This window comes from Euprymna scolopes, chromosome 44 (assembly GCF_053919585.1).
Source record: "Euprymna scolopes isolate OS-2025 chromosome 44, ASM5391958v1, whole genome shotgun sequence".
Classification (NCBI taxonomy): domain Eukaryota; kingdom Metazoa; phylum Mollusca; class Cephalopoda; order Sepiida; family Sepiolidae; genus Euprymna; species Euprymna scolopes.
The window spans coordinates 44,819,633-44,840,169 of NC_136525.1; the positions used below are offsets into that span (position 1 = coordinate 44,819,633).

Sequence of the window (20,537 nt, forward strand, 5' to 3'; positions counted from 1 at the left end):
AAACGAAAAACAAAAAAAATTGTGCGAATTTGCTTTTTTTCTATCTTGTATTCAACATTTCGAAGAGACAATGGTTTTCAAACGATTGTAATTAAAACGATTAGATAGAATGAAAACCATTCTTCAAATCTATATATCTATAAAAGTGAAAATGTCTGTCTGTCAATTTTCGGTCTACAGACTTGAGATTTGACGTAAGGGGTATTGAGATTTGGGAAAATAGTTTCAATCGGCTTTCGGCCAGAAATTTGCCTGTCAAGGGTTCAAAGTTCAACAATTTGACCTTTGAAAACTCTGCCAAACTCCTCCGTCAATTTTGGGCCTAAACACTTGAAATTTTAAATGTAGGTTACTTGGACGTGGATCTAACTTTATAAATTGATTTGAACCCAAAATAGTAAATGTTAAGGGGTCAAAATTAGGGTCAAACTTTAAAAAATTTTACGTCTGCGGCCTCTACCAACTTTTCTCTATGGTAGTTAAGGAAGCCTATTATATAGAAAGACATTACCGTACATATTCACACTTTTTAATATATACATATGCGCATAAAGTTTTGAACAGTACATAGGGCCCGAGCAAAGCCGGGTAGAACTGCTAGTGATATACAAATTAAAGGCATTATAACGAAAACTTACTGGAAAATAAATCATTTGAAATCAAAATTAAAAATGTCTTAAACAAAATGAAATTAAATGGTTTCTATCTATTATCTATTCACGGCACTTGATGGAATTTTCTTCTACTCTAGTCTTATGCACACTATAGCCTCATGTAGAGGAATACTGTTCTCAGCATTATTTTTTAATTGTGTTGCTTATTTCCAGGCATTTCTGAGGAGAACCTGGCCAAATTGGTTCAACACGCTCATATTCCAGCAGAAGAGAAATGGATCATCAATGATATGCAAAACTTGGGCGTTCCCATCATCCAAGACGTGAGTACATTTGTTTGTTTTTGAAGATGGGGCAACAAGGGGGTGGGGGGTCTCCAAGGAAATTTGCCAACAGTTTTTTTTTTTTTTTTTTCATCTGCTTAACTCTTTCACTGCCTGCTTTTTTTTTTCTCGTCTATTCGAACAATTATTATGCTTTATTTTATTTGTAAAGATATTTTAAGATATTTCTGTGTTTGTGCAGGATAATAGAATTTCGAATAAAAGCATTTCCAGTGAAAGCACTATCACGTACTTGCATGTCATGTAGAAATTAGTACAAATTCCAAAAATTATGAAAAATGATCCAGTAGAAGATGTGGTAGATGTATTTTTCATGGTCCTATACATTAACCACCCGATAGTTTCTATTTTTTCAATGGCAGATTTCAAGGAAAGCAGACGGGATAAGTCAGTTGTCGTATTATGAATTGGTCGCATAACTCTTTCACATTAAAATATACGATAAAACTCGATAATTCAATAAATTCTATTTTTACTTGTAATTATTTTTTGACTTTTGTCATTTTTCATAATTTGGGGAATTTTTACTCCGGTTGACATGACCTGTTAGTACATGACAGTACTTTTTACCTGAAATGCATTTGTTAAAATATTATACTGCACAAGCACCTAAATATTTCTTTAGTTTTATGATTTAATATGGCCAATGAATTATATTTCTTAAGTATTTTAAAAAAATTTGAAAGATAAGCCTTTTACAAAAATTGATTTTTCTTTTCTTTTTTTTTTATTGCTTTTTATATTTTTAAAGTGCTTTTTTATTAATTTTATATTTGAAAATTCTTTTTTTTAATGGCTTTTTTAATTGGCCGTATTTCTTTTGTTCATTTCTGCTTAATAACCTTTGAGTCAAGTTACATATATTTTGTGATTTTAATGGTTGTTTTTTTTTTTTTTATGGACAATTTGCATGACGTGTGTTGTCTTATCAGCTTTTCTAATTTGTTTACGATTTGTACAGGTAACAAGCCATTTATCCAGCCAGCTTGGGATTGGATATTTGCCGGATTTGGGGATTTTCCGGACTCTCTGAATTATATATACATACTAAGTTAAATCAGAACAAATAGTTAAGAAGAATGTTTCAGTCGGAAATGGGAGAAGAGAAAAAGAATGCGCAAGTGCAAAACTAAATCTACAACGAAGTGTGTCGATAAGGAAATTTGTCCATCGGTAGAAAAAAAAGAAATATACACAAAAAAATAAAACTTACGATGTACGAGAAATATAGGTGAAAATAATATTTAATGTGTAATATCATCCTCATCAGTTTAATGTCGGTTTTACGTACTAGCATGTGTTGGATGGCATTTAGAAATTGACTTCCTAACTAAAGGGTCCTGGATATGACCTAAAACTCTATCCGATGGTGAAGCCCCACCTTGCGGGCCTTGGGGAGTGTGGAGCCACCCTTTAATTGCCATTGCTCCCAGGTTCACTCTGACCCGAAGTGGTAGTACCTGTTAGGGTCCCAGCTATGGATTAAATAGAATCTGACCTAAAAATAAAAAATAAAAATATACTCCATAAATATCGTTCCTCAAAATAACTAGATTCGGCATTAAATAACCTGAAAAAGGTTGATATGCCGTAAAACAAAAACAACCAACCAACCAATCCTAACTAAATTTTCTCTGGCCAAGTCTTTATTCATCCCTCTTTCTCTCTAATCCCTTTTTCACTTTGTTCCATATTTTCCTTAGTCTTCCACTTCCAACTGATTTTGTTGTGTGTTGAAGGTGCACACACACAACTACATGCATGACAGCTGAACAATTGGGGTCAAGCTGTCAGAATTGATATCACTGGTGGTGAAAGGTCAACTAATTGACACACAGCTGTTGAGGTGAGCGCACCTGCAGAGAGTAGGTCACATATATAGCCCAGAGAAAAAGGCAAAAGAGGAGAGAAGCAACATGTGCACGAACTTGTGGTTCCATCCACCCACCCTCCTGTCTACACTCCATCTCTAGCTTGGTGCCCACACAGGAGACAATAAAAAAAAGAAAAGAATATTTTCTATATTTTTATACAAAACGTTTTTTTCTGGTTGGCGAAAAATCGATTACACAGCAATTTTGCTATCTCAACTCTTCTTTATCTCCCATTAAATGTGCTCTGGTGAACTTACTGCGCTTTTATCCCGTCAATGTAAATTGTTCCGACAAACCTGACTAGCAGCAAAATGTCACGGCTTCCTTCATCGTCACAATCAATCTCCAAATACTAAAAATATTTTTTTACTCTAATCATTTCTTTATGGTATTTTCTCCTTGTTTCCCGTACAAATGTCTTGTAAACAATCATCTGACTGCCCAACTCCCCACTTAACAAGCCCACTATAAATCTGGCTCGTCTTAATCACAGTAGTCCCTTACATCTGGGCGGCAATATGCCTTATTTGAGGTAAATTAAAGTTAAACAAAGAAAGAAAACCATACCTATGCGAGCACTTTTATCCATATTTTTTTTCCAACATGACCAAACCAACAAAGTCTCCTGTTCTGCACACATCTCTCTATACTGCTCTGAAGTCATCAGATCTAAGCCTGTTTTTAGAACTCTCATTACATAGCCATCATATGATTCTCATATCATTTCCCTCCGTGCAACGCATATCCTCAACCCTCACTTGCTCGGTTTCACTTTCATACATCACACTGCATTGACCAACAATTGTAATACTCTGCTGGTTAATAATGGCTAGGGCTATGACAACAGCATATTCTTTTCCTTGTTTAGATTCTCAGGTATATATCCATTGATATCTTATGTTTTTATGTAGAGTGATGTGATCCTCGGTTGATTGTGTCTGTGTCGGATATATACCCAAGAATAAAAACAATGAAAAGAATATGCTGTTGTCATAGCCCTAGTAATCATTAAAGCATTACTCATGTATGTTTATAAATAAAAATTCTGGGGATATCAAAATATATTACCTAATGTTAAGGATAGAAACATTGTTTTAATTTTAATAAAATAGAATACGCACCAAGTGCGCTTGAAAGCCAAATCACAACGTAATATTAGGAAAATAAACAAATATTTTACTTGTTTGAAATTTATCACAAATATATTTCAGAGGTATACTCCATCTTCAGTGTGTTGTCCAAGCACACTTGATGCGTATTTTATTCAAATTAAAACGTTTCTATATGAACTCTCATCCTTGACGTTATTTTGGCGTTGCCTATGCACAGTTCAAATATTTCAAAATACAACCACTTGATACAACGCGCGGCTCTTTATAAACAGACTTCTTTCTCCAACTTTACAACATGGTAAGGAAGAAAAAAAACAAAACAAAACACAACACACTGAAGATGGAGTATACTTCTGAAATATATTTGTGATAAATTTCAAACAAGTAAAATATTTGTTTATTTTCCTTATATTATGTTGTGATTTGGCTTTCAAGCGCACTTGATGCATATTTTATTTTCTATTACCTAACGTTATATCTGTAAAAAAAAAAATTTTAAATTTACAAACAAAAATGATGTGCTCATGTTACTGTGTTGCCTAGAATATATATTCCAAAAAATCATAGTCTATACATTTAGAACTGGGATCTCCAAAGTTTTCGAACTGTAGGCTGACTTTTTAGAGCTATGTGGGCCAAAATTAAAAAAATAAATAAATAAAATGACCTGGGCGTGTTTTATACTTTTTTTTTAACGAAATTTCCATAAATTAAAATATCATATTTAACTGTATTTTATGAAACAAAAATGAGCTGAACGTGTTCTATACTGTCTTGCTCATTAACTTTGCTTTTTAGTGAAATTTGTTTTCCAAAACCTCATTTTCTGATATTTGTTGTCTGAAGGGTTGCGCTCAAAACAATACCGATCTTGTGAAAATCCGTCGCCTCTGTCGAAAGTTTTAGGCAGACATACAAACATACATACATACATTTAAACAGACAGGTGAGATTTAAATTATAGATGGGATCTAATAGCAAATAATTGAACTTTATAGGTCTCCATAGATTCACAAGAAATGCTATTAATTGCTAAAAATTATAAAAAAATAAAAATGATTTTCTACAAACAAAAAATGCTGGATTAATTTTTTGTGGGTTTTGGAATACGACATTGTTTCGTGACATGACCTCATAAAGATTTTTCTGTTTTTTTTTTTATTTTTTAATCCAGTTGAATTCTGGACATAAACAAAATTTATTTTTGTTTGAAGTTGTTTATCCTTTGATTGAGATTCTTTCTGAGTGTGATACGCGAATAATGGCGGGGAGTTGTGACAGAGATTGTTGGTTTAGCAAGCAAGGTGCGCATTTCATTGATTTATCTCTTGAATTGCTCCGTTTCAAAATTGGTTTAATGTTCACTTTGCATGCTGACATGTGTTGGATGGCTTTAAGGAATTAACTTCAAAACTAACCTATCTCTGACCAGGTTTTTATTTATCCATCTTTTTCTGAACTCCATTTTAAACCTGCTACATCAAACTTTCATCCGTTGTCTTTCAATGTCACCATATCATCAAAGTCTACTCTTTTGTACACATTTCTCCAGATTTTAATTTTCCTTTGACAATTATTTGCATTGAACTATGTAGCACAATATTACTCTGAGTATTAATTTATCTCATTTGGGTCAGTTCTATATTTAAAATACAATGGACATAATTTTCATAGAAATGTTAAACACATTGGCTGCATGTTTTTGGTTGTTCTGTTCAAAAAAAATTTTTTTGCACTATCCAGAAAAATATCAACTCTATCAAAACATATTTGTTGATTAAATATATTTCTCATTCTGTGGAATTTACACAGGTCCTGCTTGTAATAATTATTTTGGATAAGTGGCATTCGCTTCACCAAGGATTTACTAAGAGAGTTCCAAAGGGAGGCACACTTGCTGAACATGTTGCAAAGCTTATGTTTGCACCCGAACTTCATCCACTCCTAATTTTTGCAATAACACTAGCACCAACTCCACCCTGTGCTCCAATAACGAAATCAGCAATAATTATCACTTCCTGCGTGAAACATGGGTCGAAGGTAGAGAATACATCTGACAAAATCAAATGTTTATGAAGGCGATTTCTACTGAAAAAAAGACAAGCTAACTGATGTGGAGGCTGTGCTGACCTTTGTATCCCCTTGCACTTTCTCCATCCTCATTGTCCGACACTTCTAGCAAACAAGTCTCCCATTCTTCATACACTTCTGTATACTCTCCAGATTTAACCTTCCTCTGACCAAACACTACAAAATAGCGATTAAAGAAACAAAAGAGCTTGAGGAATAAAAACCTTTTACGAAATAACTAGATGCAACATGAATACTATTTCCAAAATAACTGGATTTGGCATGAAATAACCCGAAAAGGGTTGATATGCCACAAAACAACCAAACCAAACTAGTAATGGCAGAGATTTCTTGAATTTACTTCATCCACTCCTAACTCTTGCGATCACACTAGCACCTGCTCCACCCTGTGCACCAGTGGTATCACTAAGGTAATAAAACTTCTCAATAGTTTTGCCACATTTGAGTTCTTATCCATTTTCACGATTGAAAGACACGCAAGCCTATCATGTCTACATTGTTAAAGAGTTTTTTTTTACTTTGTTTGTTTCTTTACTTTTTCATTAATAAGATTTGGAAAGTAAAATTTAATTATCAAGGTATCATGTCGTTATGAAATTTCTGATTAAACCAAATTGTTATAAAACTTATGAATAATTGTTGACTGAAAATTATTAAAGTCCCTTCAATGTTGTTACTGTTATTTTACTACATAGACTGTTTCCATAGCAACATTGTTATAGTTTCCAAACACTTTCACATTTCAGACATGGCCCTGTCAGTGGGGCATTAGAATACACCAACTGCCCCCTACAGAGGGTAAAAGTCCCTCAATGGGGCCATCTGTTGACCATGGGTGGAGACCCGTGACACCTTCAGATGGAATCCTGGTGATTGAAGGTCTTGGAGGGCGAGTTCATGAGCCTCCTCTTCCCAACACGTCACTTTGGCCCTTACCTCAGCTAGACGGGCAGTCGGAAGGGCCCGATCCAATCACTTGGCTGGTCAGGTCAAGTCCTGCATCTACTATTAATGGTTTAGACTAAATAAACTGAGAATTTTAAAATTATTAAAAGAAATCCTCTCGCAAACAAAAACACAGAAACCAACAAACTTACTCCCCTAAAGCAGATGGTCCTGGATATGACCTTAAACTATATCCGATGGTGAGGTTCCAGCTTGTGTGGTGAGGTTCCAGCTTGTGTGGAGCCACCCTACATTGCCATTGCTCCCAGGTCCATTCTGACCCGGAGTAGTAGTATCTGTTAGGGTTAAATAGAAACCGACTTGAACAAAACAAATATATTCTATTAAAAAAATTTTCTTCAAAATCACTGTATTTGGCATTAAATAACCTGAAAAGGGTTGATATGCTGTAAAACCAACCAACCTAAAGCAGACGTTTAAAGTTATAGCTTTCAAATACTTTCACATTTCACACAATGCTTCAAGCAAACTACGTAAACCTTTATGATAATGTTGCTTAAATCTCTACATATAAACAAATTTGATGTAAATAGCATTCAAGGCTTTCAATCACTTCAGGCATAAGGATTTTCTAAGAATTTTAAAGCCAGAAATAACTTTGTATAATGCAGTTAAATGCTTCCAAATTCCTTTAAAATGCTGAAAGGTCAAGATGCAACAACTCTATCCTTTTTCTACCAAATTATTATTTTTTGATTTTAAAAGTTAAATTTAATTATTAAAGTATTATTTGGTCATTTAATTCTTATAAAACTACTAGTGGGGGTATCCGGCGTTGCCCGGGTGTTTGGAGGTGTTAACAAAAAAAAAAAAAAAAAAAAAAGTGTTAGTTGGGAGGCTCGAACCCGTGACTAACCCGAAGACGGAAAAGAAAGTGCAAGAAAACGTGACATGTTACTGCTATGCTACGAGGCCATAGGAAGTGAAAAGCGTTCAAATTTAGTGATGTCAATCAAAAAGTGAAGTGCAGAAATGAAGGTTGGCTGAAGGCCAGTTCAGCTTTCCGCTGTTTCATTTATTTGTTTCCCCACGATGTTGGGGAAACTAAGAATTGCTTTAAAGACGTCCCAGCAAAAAAAGCCGTTGACAGTTTTGCTTTTGATTAGTATCGCTTTTATATGAGAAAGCCGGACAAACACGCAAGAGGAAGGAATAGCGTGAATTTTATAAAAGTCAATCAAAATAAATGTAGATACGATGTGTGTTCGCAAATTGTAGATATTATGATCTAGGGAGTATAAAAATATGTTAAAACATAGTAAACCCCCCCCCTCCCCAGCGCCCTGGCAAAAGAAGCTTTTGCTGGGCATACAAAAACGCGCGCAGCCGTTTTGCCTTTTATATATATAGACTAGCGAGGGGTACCCGGCGTTGCCCGAGTGTTTGGAGGTGTGTGTGGAAACTCCGGGGGAGGGGGGGGGAGTAAAAAAAAATGTTTTGGTAGGTAAGTATGAGGATCGAACCTGAACCCTTGAGGCAAAGTTGTAAATTAAAGTGTTAAAAAAAAACGTGCGACGTTAACCATTGCCCCACCGCGAGATGCTAACGGAAACACGTTTGAATTTATTTAATTACTTGGATTTGGCAGATGCCCGTTTTAATGAGTTAATGAGGTCAAGTTTGACTGCGGGATAGTATTTCGTTTACTGCGGGAACGCTTCCCAAGATGTTATAGGAAAAAGACTAACCCACATGCGGCGAGCGACAAATGTTGAATATTTATCTTCCCAAAGTCGAGCAAATTAAATAGACAGGCGAGCTTCGTTGTTAACTGAGATATTACGATTTATATGTGATATAAAAAGTTTTAAAAAGTTGTGAACCGATCGACCGCTTCTCTGAAAGAAGCCTTTTGTAGACATACAGAAAAAGCGAACACACATACAAACATACATACATTTTCGCTTTTATATTTATAGATTACAAATTAAGTTAATTTGGTTCTAATCGTTTTTATCTAAAATTGTTTAGTGTAGATACCTTCTAAAATGTTTAATCTTTCCATCTAACAAGAATTGGATAAGAATTTTAAAGTCAGTTTAAATAACTTTCCATTCAACAGCTTTAAAATTCTTTGAAAGATTCAAAGGGTCGCAAAGTAATTCATAATTTTTTTTTTTTTTTCCAACAAAATAATCAGATAAAGCAGTGGTTCAATAATATATATGCAATAAAAGATGCAGTATATAATAATATAGATGCAATAAGAAATGCAATATATAATAATATAGATGCAATAAGAAATGCAATATATAATAATATAGATGCAATAAGAAATGCAATATATAATAATATAGATGAAATAAGAAATGCAATATATAATAATATAGATGCAATAAGAAATGCAATATATAATAATATAGATGCAATAAGAAATGCAATATATAATAATATAGATGAAATAAGAAATGCAATATATAATAATATAGATTCAATAAGAAATGCAATATATAATAATATAGATGCAATAAGAAATGCAATATATAATAATATAGATTCAATAAGAAATGCAATATATGATATAGATGCAATAAGAAATGCAATATATAATAATATAGATGCAATAAGAAATGCAATATATAATAATATAGATGCAATAAGAAATGCAATATATAATAATATAGATGAAATAAGAAATGCAATATATAATAATATAGATGCAATAAGAAATGCAATATATAATAATATAGATGCAATAAGAAATGCAATATATAATATAGATGCAATAAGAAATGCAATATATAATAATATAGATGCAATAAGAAATGCAATATATAATAATATAGATGCAATAAGAAATGCAATATATAATAATATAGATGCAATAAGAAATGCAATATATAATAATATAGATGCAATAAGAAATGCAATATATAATAATATAGATGCAATAAGAAATGCAATATATAATAATATAGATGAAATAAGAAATGCAATATATAATAATATAGATGCAATAAGAAATGCAATATATAATAATATAGATGCAATAAGAAATGCAATATATAATAATATAGATGCAATAAGAAATGCAATATATAATAATATAGATGCAATAAGAAATGCAATATATAATAATATAGATGCAATAAGAAATGCAATATATAATAATATAGATGCAATAAAAAATGCAATATATAATAATATAGATGCAATAAGAAATGCAATATATAATAATATAGATGCAATAAGAAATGCAATATATAATAATATAGATGCAATAAGAAATGCAATATATAATAATATAGATGCAATAAGAAATGCAATATATAATAATATAGATGCAATAAGAAATGCAATATATAATAATATAGATGCAATAAGAAATGCAATATATAATAATATAGATGCAATAAGAAATGCAATATATAATAATATAGATGCAATAAGAAATGCAATATATAATAATATAGATGAAATAAGAAATGCAATATATAATAATATAGATGCAATAAGAAATGCAATATATAATAATATAGATGCAATAAGAAATGCAATAAATAATAATATAGATGCAATAAGAAATGCAATAAATAATAATATAGATGCAATAAGAAATGCAATAAATAATAATATAGATGCAATAAGAAATGCAATATATAATAATATAGATGCAATAAGAGATGAAATATATAATAATATAGATGCAATAAGAAATGCAATATATAATAATATAGATGCAATAAGAAATGCAATATATAATAATATAGATGCAATAAGAAATGCAATATATAATAATATAGATGCAATAAGAAATGCAATATATAATAATATAGATGAAATAAGAAATGCAATATATAATAATATAGATGCAATAAGAAATGCAATATATAATAATATAGATGCAATAAGAAATGCAATATATAATAATATAGATGCAATAAGAAATGCAATATATAATAATATAGATGCAATAAGAAATGCAATATATAATAATATAGATGCAATAAGAAATGCAATATATAATAATATAGATGCAATAAGAAATGCAATATATAATAATATAGATGCAATAAGAAATGCAATATATAATAATATAGATGCAATAAGAAATGCAATATATAATAATATAGATGCAATAAGAAATGCAATATATAATAATATAGATGCAATAAGAAATGCAATATATAATAATATAGATGCAATAAGAAATGCAATATATAATAATATAGATGCAATAAGAAATGCAATATATAATAATATAGATGCAATAAGAAATGCAATATATAATAATATAGATGCAATAAGAAATGCAATATATAATAATATAGATGCAATAAGAAATGCAATATATAATAATATAGATGCAATAAGAAATGCAATATATAATAATATAGATGCAATAAGAAATGCAATATATAATAATATAGATGCAATAAGAAATGCAATATATAATAATATAGATGCAATAAGAAATGCAATATATAATAATATAGATGCAATAAGAAATGCAATATATAATAATATAGATGAAATAAGAAATGCAATATATAATAATATAGATGCAATAAGAAATGCAATATATAATAATATAGATGCAATAAGAAATGCAATATATAATAATATAGATGCAATAAGAAATGCAATATATAATAATATAGATGCAATAAGAAATGCAATATATAATAATATAGATGCAATAAGAAATGCAATATATAATAATATAGATGCAATAAAAAATGCAATATATAATAATATAGATGCAATAAGAAATGCAATATATAATAATATAGATGCAATAAGAAATGCAATATATAATAATATAGATGCAATAAGAAATGCAATATATAATAATATAGATGCAATAAGAAATGCAATATATAATAATATAGATGCAATAAGAAATGCAATATATAATAATATAGATGCAATAAGAAATGCAATATATAATAATATAGATGCAATAAGAAATGCAATATATAATAATATAGATGCAATAAGAAATGCAATATATAATAATATAGATGAAATAAGAAATGCAATATATAATAATATAGATGCAATAAGAAATGCAATATATAATAATATAGATGCAATAAGAAATGCAATAAATAATAATATAGATGCAATAAGAAATGCAATAAATAATAATATAGATGCAATAAGAAATGCAATATATAATAATATAGATGCAATAAGAGATGAAATATATAATAATATAGATGCAATAAGAAATGCAATATATAATAATATAGATTCAATAAGAAATGCAATATATAATAATATAGATGCAATAAGAAATGCAATATATAATAATATAGATGCAATAAGAAATGCAATATATAATAATATAGATGAAATAAGAAATGCAATATATAATAATATAGATGAAATAAGAAACTCAATATATAATAATATAGATGCAATAAGAAATGCAATATATAATAATATAGATGCAATAAGAAATGCAATATATAATAATATAGATTCAATAAGAAATGCAATATATAATAATATAGATGCAATAAGAAATGCAATATATAATAATATAGATTCAATAAGAAATGCAATATATAATAATATAGATGAAATAAGAAATGCAATATATAATAATATAGATGCAATAAGAAATGCAATATATAATAATATAGATGCAATAAGAAATGCAATATATAATAATATAGATGCAATAAGAAATGCAATATATAATAATATAGATGCAATAAGAAATGCAATATATAATAATATAGATGCAATAAGAAATGCAATATATAATATAGATGCAATAAGAAATGCAATATATAATAATATAGATGCAATAAGAAATGCAATATATAATAATATAGATGCAATAAGAAATGCAATATATAATAATATAGATGCAATAAGAAATGCAATATATAATAATATAGATGCAATAAGAAATGCAATATATAATAATATAGATGAAATAAGAAATGCAATATATAATAATATAGATGAAATAAGAAATGCAATATATAATAATATAGATGCAATAAGAAATGCAATATATAATAATATAGATGCAATAAGAAATGCAATATATAATAATATAGATGCAATAAGAAATGCAATATATAATAATATAGATGCAATAAGAAATGCAATATATAATAATATAGATGCAATAAGAAATGCAATATATAATAATATAGATGCAATAAGAAATGCAATATATAATAATATAGATGCAATAAGAAATGCAATATATAATAATATAGATGCAATAAGAAATGCAATATATAATAATATAGATGCAATAAGAAATGCAATATATAATAATATAGATGCAATAAGAAATGCAATATATAATAATATAGATTCAATAAGAAATGCAATATATAATAATATAGATGCAATAAGAAATGCAATATATAATAATATAGATTCAATAAGAAATGCAATATATAATAATATAGATGAAATAAGAAATGCAATATATAATAATATAGATGAAATAAGAAATGCAATATATAATAATATAGATGCAATAAGAAATGCAATATATAATAATATAGATGCAATAAGAAATGCAATATATAATAATATAGATTCAATAAGAAATGCAATATATAATAATATAGATTCAATAAGAAATGCAATATATAATAATATAGATGCAATAAGAAATGCAATATATAATAATATAGATTCAATAAGAAATGCAATATATAATAATATAGATGAAATAAGAAATGCAATATATAATAATATAGATGCAATAAGAAATGCAATATATAATAATATAGATTCAATAAGAAATGCAATATATAATAATATAGATGCAATAAGAAATGCAATATATAATAATATAGATGCAATAAGAAATGCAATATATAATAATATAGATGCAATAAGAAATGCAATATATAATAATATAGATTCAATAAGAAATGCAATATATAATAATATAGATTCAATAAGAAATGCAATATATAATAATATAGATGCAATAAGAAATGCAATATATAATAATATAGATGCAATAAGAAATGCAATATATAATAATATAGATGCAATAAGAAATGCAATATATAATAATATAGATGCAATAAGAAATGCAATATATAATAATATAGATGCAATAAGAAATGCAATATATAATAATATAGATGCAATAAGAAATGCAATATATAATAATATAGATGCAATAAGAAATGCAATATATAATAATATAGATGAAATAAGAAATGCAATATATAATAATATAGATGCAATAAGAAATGCACTATATGATAATATAGATGCAATAAGAAATGCAATATATGATAATATAGATGAAATAAGAAATGCAATATATGATAATATAGATGCAATAAGAAATGCAATATATAATAATATAGATGCAATAAGAAATGCAATATATAATAATATAGATGCAATAAGAAATGCAATATATAATAATATAGATGCAATAAGAAATGCAATATATAATAATATAGATGAAATAAGAAATGCAATATATAATAATATAGATGCAATAAGAAATGCAATATATAATAATATAGATGCAATAAGAAATGCAATATATAATATAGATGCAATAAGAAATGCAATATATAATAATATAGATGCAATAAGAAATGCAATATATAATAATATAGATTCAATAAGAAATGCAATATATGATATAGATGCAATAAGAAATGCAATATATAATAATATAGATGCAATAAGAAATGCAATATATAATAATATAGATGCAATAAGAAATGCAATATATAATAATATAGATGCAATAAGAAATGCAATATATAATAATATAGATATAATAAGAAATGCAATATATAATAATATAGATGCAATAAGAAATGCAATATATAATAATATAGATGCAATAAGAAATGCAATATATAATAATATAGATGCAATAAGAAATGCAATATATAATATAGATGCAATAAGAAATGCAATATATAATAATATAGATGCAATAAGAAATGCAGTATATAATAATATAGATGCAATAAGAAATGCAATATATAATAATATAGATGCAATAAGAAATGCAATATATAATAATATAGATTCAATAAGAAATGCAATATATAATAATATAGATGCAATAAGAAATGCAATATATAATAATATAGATGCAATAAGAAATGCAATATATAATAATATAGATGCAATAAGAAATGCAATATATAATAATATAGATGCAATAAGAAATGCAATATATAATAATATAGATGCAATAAGAAATGCGGTATATAATAATATAGATGCAATAAGAAATGTAGTATATAATAATATAGATGCAATAAGAAATGCAGTATATAATAATATAGATGCAATAAGAAATGCAATATATAATAATATAGATGCAATAAGAAATGCAATATATAATAATATAGATGTAATAAGAAATGCGGTATATTCAATAATAAAGACCTAAAGCTAACTAAAAAAATTCTTGCTTTATTGATTTCAATAAACAATTGATTCATAGCAAATGATTGGAAAACAAATGTGAATCCCATAAAAGAATTCTAACTTATATAATACAATATATATGTAAGGTTATTCTTAAAGACGGGCTTAGTACTGATGACCTCAGAGGAAGATTAAATCTGGACAGGTCACATTAAAAGAATGGGTGAGAATTCTTGGGTCAGTAAATGAAAAACAGTTGAGGTCGCAGGTCCATTTCGCAGGTGAAGACATTAAAAGTGATAAAAATGGATTTAATATAAAAAAAAAAAAGGATAAATAAGGACCTGGTCAAAGATAAGTTAGTTTGGATGTCAACATGTTGAAGTCATTCAACACACGGCAACATGTAAAGTAGACATTAAACCAAACATAACATTAAAGGGCTCGATCATAAATTCTACAAGACCTAATATAATTATATAAATTTTGTTTAATACTATATACAAATGTTACGGATATCTACCTTTCATGAATCTGATGAACCTGGATTTAAAATTAAAAAAAAAAAAATCTGGCTCGTCATTTTTTTTTTTTTTTTTTTTTTTTTTTTCCAAAGTCTTAATTTTTAGTTATTATCCCTGTCCCTACCCACACGGGGTCCTCGAGCATTGTTTCGCATAGAGTTCCGTAATAGCTAAGGCTGGCCCTGCTTGGCAGCTTATATATATTATATATGACCACTGCAGCTGCATCAGTTGCAGTGGCCTAAAGCCAGCCCTGCTGCCAAGGCAATTTATTTTCGTACATGCGTTATCACCTTTCCCATACATTAAAAATGAGATTGCTCGATACAACAAAGTGCGTAATCTTATGTCGCTAAGGTAAAGAAATCTAATTTTACCCATTTTTTTTTTTTTTTTTTTTTTTTTTACATAGGCATCACCACATTATCAAGGCCAAGAGGCCACTCAAGGACAAGGGTTAAAGAGTGTACAGTAGAAATTAGACAATATAGTAATCATTAGTAATGAAAATTTGTTAAATTTGATAACTTATATGGAACGGCTCATCAAGAACTTATTTTCATTAGACTTGAAGACAACCATATTGTAGTCAGCCGGAAAGCAGGAAAACGGAAGACAATTCCACAGGCGTGCAGTTCTAAGAAAAAAGCTTTGTTCATGGAATCTACGTTTAGGTTTAGGCACAGATAAAGAGTGGGGGGAATTATTGATAGTGTTTACAGCTAGACGAGTGTTTCTTGTGAAAGTTTGGCGAGGGGGGACCATAGATTGAAGCTCATTCGAACACTTTCCATGAAAATAACGATACATCAGAGACAAACTCGCAACATCTCTTCTGTGAGATAAAGGTTGCAAGGAAGAGAAAAGGACATCTACAAGGCTACGAAGTCTATTTTGAACTCTATCAAGGCAGGCCAAGTCCTTTCTAGCAGCTCCTGCCCAGATGTGGCAACAGTATTCCATCCTTGGACGTACCTGGCTCTTATATAGATAGAGAATAGCATCAGCAGTGAGATATCTACCAGATCGATAGAAAGATCCCACCATTTTTCCAGCGGCCTTGGCAACAGATTTGATGTACGTGTTCCATTTAAGATCAGGAGTAATTTTAAAATAAATTGTTCCTAAATTGAATTTTGTCTCTTGCAACTAACAGTACAGTTTTAAATATGTTTCAAAAAGTGACTTTTATTGATCTAATACATATTTAGCTGACGAATAATTTTACATAACAGGGCTCTATGGACAAATTTCTTTAGTTGACCTTTGACAACTGAATATTTTTGTTTACTAGCCGAACCCACATGATTTTTAGAATATGACATCTTTCTGTGAGGAGTATGTACATCATTAATATTTTTCTGTATTTTTTTTAACAAGTGTAATTCTAAATATACAACAAATTTTATGTTGATACTTGAAGATATAAACATTTTAATTTCTTCTGATGTTTTTTTTAAACAGCCTTAGTTAAAAAATATATATATATAGTATATTGTTCTATTAAACTTTTATTGTTTAAATAATTTAACTTTGTCCGTTTTATTAAAAAAAAAAAAGTTGAAAAGATTTTTAACTCAGTAGTAAGCTTTGAAAGATTGTGAAAGACATGCAATTGCCAAAAGATAAGCGTTTCATTATTTCTAGTTGCCATTTTGAAAAATCACACAAATGCAGAGCCCTGCATAAGAAGACAAAGTATTTGTTTGCAAATAAATTCCTACAATTTTAAATGAATAGACGTAATAGTTTTTTTTATTTTTTTTTTTTTTATCTCTTATTTAGTGATGTCAATCAAAAAATTGACTTGCACAAATAAGTTAAGAATCACTCGGCGTAGAAATGAACATTGCCTGAAGGCCAGTTAAGCTTTCTGCCATTTCATTTATTTGTTTCCCCACAATGTTTGAGAAAATCAGCTCCCTACAAAAAGGGGGAGCTGTGACAGTGTTCAAATGAATAGCAATTGTCTGATAAGAAAGGTTTCCCTCACATTGATCAAAGCTAATTGCCTTTCTGGACGTCCCGGCGGGTAGGCCAGCGAATCGACTTTGCTTTGATTAGTTTCGCTTTATTTATATGAAAAAGACAAACAAACACACGAAATGACGGAATAGAGAGAATTTTTTAAAAGTTGATCAAAAATAAATGTAGAGATGACGTCTGTTTGCAAATCGTAGATATTATAATCTAGGGAGTGTAAGGAGATGTCTAAATAAATGTAACTCCTAGAGAATCCCAGCGAACAAAAAAACTTTTGTGGACATACAAAAACACGCGCGGTCATTTTGCCTTATATATATATTTCTGTTTTATACAGTGCTAGGTCGAACTATCATCTCAATATCATTGAGGCGTTAGTCATTAATAACTCTCGACCTAGCCTGTGTAGACAAAAGATTTTGAAACATCAGTTAGAAATATTTACTGATTTAAAACCACCTGAACAGTAAGAATTATATTTTTTTTTTTGTTTTTTTTTTTTTCTCTCACTGGTTTTTCAACTGAAACCAATTTCCCTCTTTCCTCATTCGATTCTTAGCTTTTAATTTATCATTCTGACGGTTCCTCTTAGAGGATCAGACGATAAGGCCTTAAGGAAATTTTAACAATTCCACCTGGCCGTTTTTTTGTTTCTTTGATCTTTTTGATTTAAATTAAATTATGTTTCCTCTGAAATTTCTCCTTTCATTTTGCTGTACCAAGAATTTACTTATATATATATATATATATATATACTCGCGGGGGTGCCCGGCGTTGCCTGTGTGTTTGTCGGTGTAAAAGAAAAAAAAAATTTGTTAGGGAGGTAGACTCAAACTCAAAGCCTTTAGGCGAAGGTGGTGGAAAAGAAAGTGTGAAAAATCTGACGTCTTACTGCTCGGCCACGATGGGAGAGGAACTGAAAGGCATTTTAATTTAACAATTAAAAACGTAAGTGACAGGTGTGTGAATTTAATGAGGTCAAACATCATGCAACTTTGGCAGTGCAAGCCAGTTTCTGCGTATTTGTTTGTTTCCCCTGCTAAGATGTTGGGGAAAACATCTCCCCTAAAAAGGGGTGCGTCCAAATGAATAACAATTGTCTGATATGACGGCTTTTTTCCCCCCGCATTAATCAAACCTCATTGCGTTCTGGACATCTCGGCACAAAAAGCCGAGAAATCCACTTCGATTTTACAGTTTTGCCTTTTTTTATACGGAAAAGGAAAACAAACACGCAGTGAGTGAAAAAAAAAATATCGAAAATAGTATATAAAAGTCGCCGAAATTTAATATGCACACTAGCTCGTTTCGTAAATTTTAGATATTATAATCTAGGTAGCATATAAAAGGTTCTAAGAAACAGTAACCGCCCCGAGCACCCCCTCCCCCTCCAAAAGCCTTTGCCGGACATACACAAAAAATGCACACACACACACACACACTAACACACATTTTGCCTTTTATATATATATACTAGCGAGGGGTACCCGGCGTTGCCCGGGTGTTTATAGGCATGTGTGAATAAAACCCGAAAAAAAAACAGGTGCCCGTGAAAAAAAAACGATGCCTTGACAGTTGGAAAATAGTAAAGTGTGAAAAAAAAAAAACAGGTGCACGTTTTTTATTGACGTGACGGCGATAGCTATTCAGCAGTTAGCATTTTGTGCGGGATCATTTTTAATGAGGTTAATTGTTTTTAAATTGTTTGTTTTTAAAAACCCCGCTCCCTCATCTCGAAATGAAAGCTACCGTCTGATATGACGAAGTCGACATTGAACAAACGTTACTTAGCTTCTCTAGAGACCACTGGCTCTGAGCCTGAGTTTAGAGTAGAGTTTCACTTTTTGTTTATACCGAAAACCGAATGTAACGCGTGCCGATGCAGGAAATGTGGACTAATTAACGTTTGAAAGTCAATAAAATTAAATAGACAGGCGAGCTCCGTAGTTTAGTGTGAGATATTACAATTTATAGATGATATAAAAAGTTTTAAAAAGTTGCGAAGCGAGCGAGCGCTTCTCTGAAAGAAGCCTTTTGTGGACATCAAGAAGCGTACATGCATACATACATACATACATTTTCGCTTTTATATATATATATATATATATATATACTAGCGGGGGTACCTGGCGTTGTCAGGGTGTTTGGAGGTGTAAAAGAAAAAAGAAAAGTTTTAATAGGAAGGTAGGCTTGAACCCTTGACACGAAGGTTGAAACGAAAGGGGGGGGGAATCCCTGAGACCTAACCATCTCGGTCACAAGGGGAGAGAAAATGAAAAGTATCTTAATTTAAAGTTTATAAAATAAAATTGACAGGTGCGAGAAAGTTGTCGCATGATGTTTGACATTGAAATGGCTGCAAGCCAATTTTCGCTTTTTTTTTATACTGAAAAGCGTAATGAAGACGCGCCGATCGAAAAAGATCTTGAAAATAGCGCGTAAAAGTCTAGCAGATTAAAAATAGATGCGACCCCCCCCCCCCCGGTCATAACTTGTAGATATTATGATTCAAACATTACATAAAAAGTTTAAAGAAGGAGTGAGCCAACCGAGAAGCCCGATGAAAAAAGCCTTTGGCGGACATACAGAAAAAATGCACACACACACACACGCACTAACACACCTTGTGGCTTTTATATATATATATATATATATATATATATATATATATATATACACACACACACATATA

The 20,537-nt window shown here is 29.6% G+C and overlaps 1 protein-coding gene across 8 annotated transcripts in view; it reads left to right on the forward strand.

Moving 5' to 3' along the window:
* Positions 1 to 20,537, forward strand: part of LOC145268824 (syntaxin-binding protein 1-like) — a 381,121-nt gene that overhangs the window by 273,466 nt on the left and 87,118 nt on the right. For all 8 annotated transcript variants that reach the window (XM_080124472.1, XM_080124475.1, XM_080124467.1 and 5 more), the window contains one exon: positions 828 to 937. In XM_080124472.1, coding sequence (XP_079980598.1) covers positions 828 to 937 — 110 coding nt within the window. The remainder of the gene's footprint in view (positions 1 to 827; positions 938 to 20,537) is intronic.